At 44.2% G+C, this 10,396-nt stretch overlaps 1 protein-coding gene across 2 annotated transcripts in view; it reads right to left on the bottom strand.

Annotated features, from left to right (window-relative positions):
* CHD1L (chromodomain helicase DNA binding protein 1 like) overlaps nt 1-3,309 on the bottom strand; it is a 46,299-nt gene extending 42,990 nt beyond the window's left edge. For both annotated transcript variants that reach the window (XR_001161461.2, XM_003793797.3), the window contains exon 1: nt 3,137-3,309. Coding sequence is in view for 1 of the 2 variants with exons in the window: in XM_003793797.3 (XP_003793845.1) it covers nt 3,137-3,269 (133 nt within the window). In the remaining variant the exon portion in view is untranslated. The remainder of the gene's footprint in view (nt 1-3,136) is intronic.
* Nucleotides 3,310-10,396: the final 7,087 nt, after the last annotated feature.

Genomic DNA, 10,396 nt, shown 5'->3' on the forward strand with positions numbered 1-10,396 from the left:
AACACCTTCCTTGTAGGAGAAAAACTATTCAAATGACAGCAAACTATTCATCAAAAGCAAGTGGCACATTTTGAGTACTGAAAGAAAATAGGACTTATTGAGTAAGGCTTACTGCGGGGCTATGAAATAAACCTCAACAAATTTAAAAGAACTGAAATACCAAGTGTGTTTTCTGACCACAATGGAACCAAATTAGAATCACTGACAGAAAAATAAGAGGAAATCTCCAAACCCTTGAAACCTAAACAACACACTTCCAAAAAATAATCATTCAAAGATTAGTCTCAAGGGAAATAAATATCCTGAACTAAATAGAAATGAAAACACAAGATATCGAAATCTGAGAGGCAAAAATTAAGTCAAAATAGATCATGAATAAATGTAAAATTATAAAAAATTTTGGAAGTAAAACCCCCCAAACTCTTTAGCATCTCAGCCTAGGCAGTAAGTTCTTATACTTGATACCAAAAAACCCACATCAAAAAAAGATCGATAACAGGAAAAATTGGTAAACTGATTAAGTCAAAATTTAAAACTTCTGCAAACCACGTATCTGAGAATAATACTAGTACCTAGTATTTGTGAAAACACAAAACCAACCAATTAAAAAATGGGCAAAAGACATGAACAGGTACTTTATCAAAGGGGTTATATATATCATTAGGTAATATGGAAATTAATATTAACACTGCAAAGAGATATTACTGCACCTATATTAGAATAGCCAAAAATAAAAAGTACCAATACCAAATGCTGGCAAAGATGTAGAGAAACTGTATCACTCATACCATTCACTCTGAAAAAGGTTAGGTAGTTTCTTTAAAAAAAAAAAAAAAAAAAAAGAAAGAAAGAAAGAAAAGAAAAAACTGAGGCAGATCCTCTTGCCTCAGCCTTCGGAGTAGCTGGGACTATACAGGCATCCACCATGATGCCTGGCTAGTTTTTTCTATGTAGAGACGGGTGTCTTGCTCGTGCTCCTGTTGGTCTCCAACTCCTGAGCTAAGCAATCCTCCCACCTCAGCCTCCCAGAGTGCTAGGAGTACAGACAGGCATGTGCCACCACATTCGGCCCTCTTCAAAAATTAAACATGCTACTACCATATGATGTACCCACAGCACTCCTAGGAATTTACTACAGAGAAGTGAAAATTTATAATCACACAAGATCTGTATACAAATGTTTATAACATCTTTTTTTTTGTAACGGCCCCAAACTAGAAATGACTCAGACAGCCTTCAGTTGGTGACTTTTTAAAACAAACTGTGGCATATCCACACTGTGAAGTAGTGCTCAGCAATAAAGAGAAAACTAGGCCAGCATGGTGGCTCACACCTATAATCCTAGTACTCTGGGAGGTTGAGGTGGGTGGATTGCTTGAATTTAGGAGCTCCAGCCCAGCATGAGCAAGAGCAAGACCCCTTCTCTACTAAAAATAGAAAAACTAGCTGGGCCTTGTGTTGGGTGCCTATAGTCCCAGCTACTTGGGAGGCTGAGGCAGGAAGATCACTTGAGCCTAAGAATTTGAGGTTGCTGTGACCTATGATGCTGCAGCATTGTACCCAGGGCAACAGAGTAAGACTCTGTCTCAAAAAAAAGGGGGGGGGGGCGAATAAGCTACCAATATACCAAACAACGTGGATGAATCTCCAGAGAATTAGGATGAGTGAAAAAAAAAAAACAAAACGCCAACCCCCAAAGGCTACATGCTGTATAATTATATTTAAATGTAATTTTCTAAATGACAAGTAATTTTTTGAATGACAAAACTATAAAACTGGAGAACAGATTAGTGGCTGTCAGGGGTTAAGAAAGTAAGTCAGGGGTGGGAGGGAAGTGAGTGTAGCTCTCAAGGTGTGGTGGAAATATTTTATATCGTGACTCTATCAGTGTCAGCATCCTGGTTGTGACGGTGATACTATACTACAGCAAGATAACAGCACTGGTGGGGGAAACTGGGCAAAGGTTATGTGGGATCTGTAACTTTTGTGCTTTTCTTACAACTGTATGTGAATCTATAAATACTATAAAAATTAAAAGTTTAATTACAAATAATATGATATATCCACAAAAATAACAGTCCTAAACACTTAGGAGTCAACTGCAAATAATAGAAATTACCTTAGGTAGTTTTGTGAGAAGAGGGTTTAATAAAGAAAATTAGGACTGGGCGCGCTGGGCGCTCAGGCCTGTAACCCCAACACTCTGGGAGGCCGAGGAGGGTGGAATGCCTGAGCTCACAGGTTCAAGACCAGCCTGAGCTAGAGGGAGACCCCCACTAGCTACACATTGCCAAGCGTTGTGGCCGGCGCCTGTAGTCCCAGCTACTTGGGAGGCTGAGGCAAGAGAATCGCTTGTGACCAAGAATTTGAGGTTGCTGTGAGTTATAACGCCACAGCACTCTACCGAGGGGGACAAAGTGAAACTCTGTCTATAAATAAATAAATAAATACGGAACGCCTGTATCACTGACTACTGGTGCACAACTCTGTCCCACTGCCATGGTCTCCCCATGTAGGAATGGAAAGAACGAGGCTGGGGCGGTTCGGTGGCAAGCCGGGAGGCGAGTAGGGCCGCCGCAGACCGCGAACTTCGCGCCCTGCAGACCCTCCGGAAGCGCCAGTGGAAGCAGCCAGGCAGGCCCGTGCCGCGGGGAGCAGACCGACTTTGCTCCGCCGAATATTTCAAACTACAGCGTTGGCGGTGAGTTCATCAGTGGCGAATTGTACCTGCGCGCGCACAGCAAACGGAGAAAAAACTGAAGCTGGGCGATGAGTTCTGATAGTTTTACTGAAGCAACCAATGAACCCCCCGGGTCAGGAGCCAAACCTACCACCACCGGCGCGCCAGGACGCCCTCTCGCCCTCGGAGGCTGCACTCGCGCGACCTTACTGACCAGTCTCCCGTCCCGCGGGCTCGGCCCGCTCCCCCGCCCGCCGGCCCGTACGGCACAGGCGGGAGCCGGGTCCACCCCGCCCCGGGCACGGGCTCCTCTCCCCCCACGACCCCGGCAGCGGGAAGGGATTGCCTCGGCCACGGCAGGCAAGCCACCCACCTAGGGGTCCTCCTGCGGCGCCCCGGGCCCGGGCCAGGCCAGTCCCGGCGAGTTGGGCGGAAGTTCGCCCGGGGCCCACGCACCTGTCAGCCCCCACTGCTGCAAGTCCTGCTCCAGCACCCGCGCCGGCGCCTTCTCGGGTCTGCCCCGGGTCTGCAGCGCCAGTAAGAAGCCGGGCATGTTATCCCGGGGCTCGGCAGCCCCGCGGTCCTCCATCCGGCGGGAGAGGCCCCGCCCGCGCTGCCCAGCGCGCTTTTCCGTCGCGACGCTGGAAGGCGGGTCCGCCGCGCGTCGGCCAGACCTGCGCGCGCAGCGGCCGCCAGAGGGCGCGCGGTGCGCGGGTTCCCGGAACCGCGCCAGCGCTCGGAGTTGCTAGCTGCTGGCTCATTCCCTGAGCTCCCGCGGTGCGGGCTGGGGCTGACTTGGTCTGGCTAGTGAGCTTCTTTCTGATCGCGCTGAGGAGCGTGCATGGCGATAGACAGCCTGAAATACTCCTCAGGAGATGACATGCTCATTCATTTATTATAATCAACATTGACAGACATGTGTCCGCCAGCCAGCCGAGCTCTGGGAGGTGGAGAATTCAATAAATCTTCGTCCCTGTCCTGCAGGATTGCAAACGGTAGCATGCACAAATTTGGTTCACACTACCAGGGGTCCTCAAACTTTTTAAACAGGGGGCCAGTTCACTGTCCCTCTGACCGTTGGAGGGCCGGACTGCGGGCCTGGGACGAGTCGGCTACTAAGCAGGACAGGCAGCGGCAGCAAAAACACCCAGCGGGCCGGATAAATGTCCTAGGCCGGCCACATGTGGCCCACTGGCCATAGTTTGAGGAACCCTGATTGTTAGACCCTGCAGTCACCTTACTTATTCACTATTAGCTGCAGACCAAAGTTAGGTACCTCTGAATGGTAGTAAATTAACATCATGACAGATGTCTTTGCCGTGGTATCGCGAGTGAATTATGAGGAGCAGGTTGAAGCAATGTGTTCAGTTAGGGGTCACCATGACTCAACATCGGCTGTGAGTGGATTTATGTACGCGGTATATAACAGTAGTATAAATATTATGATAACAAAATAGCTGCGTTTTTTATGTAGTTCTGGGGGCTGCCCAAAAGGTTTTACATATGTTTTCTCATTTAACTCTCATCACCCTATAAATGGGTACTCTAATTGCCTCCCCACCCCACTCACCCACCCACCTCACCCCCACCCCCGGGGTGAGGCCAGGTGAGGATACTGAGACTTAGAATGGTAATTGGCAGAACTGGAACAGGAACTATATTATTCTCTGGGTAATGTCAGAATACTATTCTCCTTTAGGTTAATCTTAATGCTTCTCTTTTCAGTAAACTCACATTAAAGTCACACCTCACCCCTATCCTCACCTTCCCCTGAAATAAATTTTGTGTATTGAGTCATTCTATAAATACTGATAGATCGTTTCGCGGCCTTTTGGCTCAGATCAAGCATACTGATTGAGCCTCGTACTATGTGCCAGCACTCCATGTGGTACTGTAGATAAAAGTCCACCAATCTCGTGGAGCTTGTATGTTAGAAGGAGGAGACAGGCAATAAACAAACATAAGGTAGAATCAATGCTAAACAAAAGTAAAAGCATCACACAATGGGGCCGTAGTGATTTTTTATAGCAGCTTTCCGACTTTGGCGTTTTCTGAAAACCTAAGACAGATTTGTGTTCTTGGGTGGCCTTTCTAGGAGGACGTCTGTCCTGTTGGTTGCTCGCGGGTGGTTTTTGCATTCAGGTCTCCATGTTTGACTTATTTCCTTCCCTCTAGACTACTGGTAAATTTAACTGCTGAAGCAATAGTATCAGGCATCTACCCCTTAAACAAAAGCCTGTTTATTATTTTAACTTAAAGCACATTTGTTTAAAAAAAATACCAGAGATAGGGGCCTATCTATAAACTAGGTAGACTGTTGATATATTGAGTCTGGCATCTAAAATACAGCTAAGCAACTCCATGTCTGCTAGTGAAGATTTACTCTGGATGCTGAATAAAAACAGTCTATAGAGAGGGCAGGGTGGCAGTAGGGAGGCCAATTTGGAGACTATTACACTAGTCTGGTTAAGAGATGATAGTTTGGGAGCCAGCATGGTGACAATGGAGTCGTGAGGAGTCGTCAAATACTAGATATACTGAAAAGATAGAGCCTATGGGATTCACTGATTGAGCATCTGGGACAAATGGAAGCACACACAATGATTTCATGGATTTGGCCTGAGCAAGTGGTAGAATGGAGTTGCCATATGGAGGGAGGAAGATTGAGAATAAGGACACTTAGGGAATGTCAAGTGTTTATTTCTGAAGAAAAACAGAACTCATTTTTGGAAACATGAGGTGATTATTACATATGCAAGAGCAATTTTGATTAGGTAACCAAATATATAAATATAGAAGTCAAAATTTTAGGATGAAACCAAAGTCTTGGTACTGGATGGGACCTCCTGTGGATGACTGGAACTATAAAGAGCCTTGGCTGACTGATATTTAGAAGTGAAGAAGATGGCTTAGCACCTGTGGCTCAAGTGGCTAAGGCGCCAACCACATACACCTAAGGTGGCGGGTTCTAATCCAGCCCAGGACCGCCAAACAACAATGACGGCTGCAACCAAAAAATAGCCAGGCATTGTGGCGGGTGCCTGTGGTCCCAGCTACTTGGGAGATGGAGGCAGGAGACTCGCTTGAGCCCAGGAGTTGGAGGTTGCTGTGAGCTGTGATGCCATGGCACTCTACCCAGGGGGACAGCTTGAGGCTTTGTCTCAAAAAAAAGAAGTGAAGAAGATGAGGAGGAAGCAGCCAAAGATATAGTATGAAGACCAAGAGCATAGGATCCCTGAGGCCAAGTGAAGAGCAGTTTCAAGGAAAAGGGAGTGACTGTCAGATGCAGCTGAGAGGTGGATCAAAGACAGCACAGAGAAATAATCACTGGGTTGGATAACATGACGGCCATCAGTGATCTTTATAAGAATAATTTCTGTGCATTGGTGAAGCCCAAAGGATGACTGAAGTTGATTTAAAAAGAGAATGGGAGGGAAGAAAGTGGAGACTGGTCATCTCACACCTCTTTCAAAGAGTTTTGCTATAAAAGGGAGCAGAAAACTGGGAGTAGTAACTGAAAGGGAAGAATCAGAGAGGGTTGTTTCATCTTAAGATGGGGAAATTAGAGCATGTTAAGTGCTGATGGGAATAAGCTAATAAAGAGAAAAACTAATGATACAGGAGTGTCTCTTCTCTTGAGTAAGAAGAGATGGGATTAATGCACAGAGGGATTAGCATAGACAGACAGTTCATCCAGAGCCAGCAGAAAGCCTAGGATATAGATAGATTTGGTGACAGTACGTGGCAGACTTCTGCTAATTATTTCTATGGTCCAACAGAAATAAGAAGCAATGAAGAGGGGGAAGGGAGTTTGGGAGGCCTCAGAAGGGAAAGTGTGAAGTAGTCATCTAGGGGAGTAGTGTGAATTGGCTGGAGGAATGTAGTAGGTAGCATTGCCAAGTAATAGCAAAGGCCACTTGAAATCTGTGGTCATGAGACCAGTTAGCATGGTGTATGCTGTGTGTAGGTGGGGGAAAGAGTTAGAGAACTGGCTTCTACCAGGGTTCAATTTTTTCCAGGTAAGTACAAAAGAGAGTGATTTTACTGATCATATCTCTTGTGTCTAGAATAGAGGAGAGTGAAAAGGATAAGTTCCCTGTACTTCTGGAACTTAGATTCTAGTAATGGAGAAATACAGAAAAAAGAAGGGGTACAAATAAGTTATCAAGTGGCATAGTGCTAAGAAGATAGTGCAACAGGGTGATGAGGTTGAGAGTGGGACTGACGGGTAGCTCTGGAGAGAATGGGTTGAAGAGTGTGTCATTAAAAAGATGACATTGGAGCTAAAAGTTGAATGATGAGGAGCCACCTTTGGAGGAAGGTGTTCAAGGCAGAGAAACCACAAGTGCAAAGACACTGAGGCAGTCTTAGCAAGGAACTAACAGATTCTAAAAATGGGGCTGCCCACAGTGGCTCATACCTGTAATCTGGGAGGCTGAAGCAAGAGGATCACTTAAACTCTGGAGTTTAATGCCAGCCTGAGCAAGAGTAAAACCCCATCTCTACTAAATTAGAAAAAATTAGCTGGGTGTGGTGGCCCCAGTTTGTAGTCCCAACTATGCACAAGGCTAAGGCAGAAGGGTCCCTTGACCCCAGGAATTTGAGATTGCAGTGAGCTATGATGATGCCCCTCTACCCAGGCAACAGAAACAACTCTGTCTCAAAAAAGGAAAGTCAGTGGAGCACACTTGAGGAGACTTGCCCACTGATTAGATAAAGGGCTGAGGAAGAGAGAAAAGTTGGGTTGACTTCCAAGAGTTTTTGATCTTCTATGGGTAATGGATGGATGTCAGTGGAGCTACTGAGATACAGAAGATGGAAGATCAAAGCTGGTGTGCAGAAAGAAAGATAAATTCATCCATCGTTAAGATGTGTTAGACTTGTGCCTAGAACAGTGGCACGCAGTGTGCGTATAGTTAAGTATTGTTCAATGTTGGAAGGAGGTGCTGGTGGAGCAATTCTAAAATCTAGGACCTATGTTTTTTCTTTTTTTTTTTTTTTTAGAGATAGAGTCTCACTTTGTCACCCTCAGTAGAGTACCGTGGTGTCACAGCTCACAGCAACCTCCAGCTCTTGGGCGATTCTTTTGCCTCAGCCTCCCAAGTAGCTGGGACTACAGGCACCTGCCACAATGCCCGGCTATTTCTTTTCTTGCAGTTTGGCCAGGGCCAGGTTTGAACCCACCACCCTTGGTATATGGGGTTGGCGCCCTACTCCCTGAGCCATAAGTGCCGCCCATAGGACCTATGATTGTTATAACCTAACCTTAAAGTACAGAGAGGACATTCACAGATGGGCACAGAAAGTTTAGGAAACTTAGCCAATATTTTCTAGTGAGTCAATGTTAACTTCAGAGTGAAGTCTATCCCCAACTCTTATTTTATTCATTGCTAAAGTTATATAATCATGTTCATATTAACTCTGTTTTATTCCCCCACAGAAAAGATAAATCCTTTGGGAGTAGCAGCCCCAAAAGATTAATGATAACCAACTCACGCCATTGGCAGGCCTTAGGATTGTACAAACCCTACCAGAATATGCATGATCAAGCAAAGGTTAGGAAACAAGTTGTGTTTACTGTCCACTGTGTCCTTGTTCTGTTGGGTAACATCAGGGAACCGGCTGGCCGTATCTAATAATGAATCAGATGTGGAGCTTGGATAAAAGTTGTGACTAGAGGTGAATGTTACTCAGACCTCTTCTTGAGTACATAAACTTGGGCCTCCGGGCTTAGGATGAGGTCATTGCCCTTGAGCAGAAAAATTACCACACTAATTGAAAGAGACTTGGATTTTTTTTTCTCCTAAGAAAGGAAAAGCTATATTATTTTGACTCCTGATATAATTATACATCCGTGGCATCAAATAAAACATAATAAATTTAGTTAAAAGGTAAACAAACACTATCCTGTCAAACAAAATACCTGTGAGCAAGCTTTTCAGTGTTTCTACCTTAATCTTTAACCTATGCCCACAAGTTAGATAATATTGGATAATTAATATTAGATAATACTGGATAATATTCTAGTTATATGACCTGACTTTTGGTATCAAAGTACACTGAACTATTAAAATGTGATCTCTAGGAGAGGCTACAATTTTAAGAACTCTTTGTGACTCTCTTCCTCCTCTGGTTGACAAGAACCCAAAACCAAAACCCAGAAAGCCAGGGAAAACATACCAAAGAGTTTAAGTACCGCAACAAAGTAACTCCGCTTATAGGACTCTTGTCCGGTCACTGCAGGGTTACATTCTCCTTTGATACCAAAAGTAAGGTCATAAAACTGGAATATTATCAAGTAAACACTTGTGGACATAGGTTAAATATTACAGGTCGCTACACTGAAAAACTTGCACACAGGTATTTTGTTTGATAGGAGTGTTTGTTTTCCTTTTAACTGAATGCCTTTTGACTGTCATGCCTTGCCATCAAATTAGTCACGTGTAATTTCACTCCTGTGTTCTCCAGCCAGCAGGATTACATTTATGTAACCCATCTAGCTAGACTTTGAAAGTTTTTGAATATGCCAACTCTGGAAATTTAACTTTGTGACATAAGGGAATAATAAAAATTAAATGAAACCAAAATGTTCCTCATGATTCAGCCTACACTGAAATATTAAAATGTGACCTCACTATGAGAGGCTACAATTCTAAGAACTCCTTGTGATGTCTTCCTTCTCTGGTTAGGCTATAGATAGGTATGAGCCACTGTAGGCAGCCCAAAACCGTTTTATGCCCTAACCCCACAAAGCCCCAGTCTTAAGTTTGAAAAATGAGCCTACCTGTTGCATACGTCTCTCTATTCCTGAGGCACGTTTGTGACTTTCAATAAGGGAGTTCCCCCACTTCCATCCCCAGAAACTGCTCAGAAAATGGCATATATAGTCTTCCTAATCAGAGGGTTTTAACCATCAGAGAGTGCATCTGAATGGTCCGTCAGGCATGGTAATTTATAATGAGGATAATAGTAACTGTCCTCCAATGCTGTTGTGAAAATTAAATGAAATAATTTTTTATAAGTATATAAATACAAATTTGAATGTGCAGGACCAAAAAACTTTAGTTGGGAGTGATCTAAGGATCACTCAGTTATTTATATCTTACCAGTGGGGACTCAGGAAAATAAGGAGTTACTCTCATTTTTAAGGTTCCATGGTAATCTCATTTGCGTGGGGTGTCCATAAACAATGTTTTTCTCATTGGAATGGCCTAAAGGTTTGTGTTCCGACATAAACACACACACACACCATGGAATATCTACTCAGTGGTGGGCATGGATCATGGATAGCCAGCTTTGGCAGAACATATGACTATTCCTGACTACCCACTTTTCCCCCTTCACCTGTAAGGTGAGTATACATCTGTAATGTCACTTCCAGTGCCTCCAAATAGGCAGAGCCCATGTGATTTGCTTTGGTCCCCAGACTGAGAGTGGATGTGACATGCTCTAGTGGATGAGTTGAAGCTTTAAATGAGCTTGCTTAGATTGTTCCTATCCTCTGCCATAAGCTCCACAAACCAAACAAGGGGCATGCTAGTTAGAATCTTTCCTAGTCTTTCCACACCAGCATAAACTCATCTCATTAAGAATATATACATGCAGTACTCCATAGTCTGAATATCCCTTAATAATAGAGTATTTCTCCATCTTGATGAATATGTATGAAGTCGTTTCAAATTTTTCACTATTACCCGTAAATATACACAATTACTA

This window comes from Otolemur garnettii, unplaced genomic scaffold (genome assembly GCF_000181295.1).
Source record: "Otolemur garnettii isolate 467f Iridium unplaced genomic scaffold, OtoGar3 scaffold00073, whole genome shotgun sequence".
NCBI lineage: Eukaryota > Metazoa > Chordata > Mammalia > Primates > Galagidae > Otolemur > Otolemur garnettii.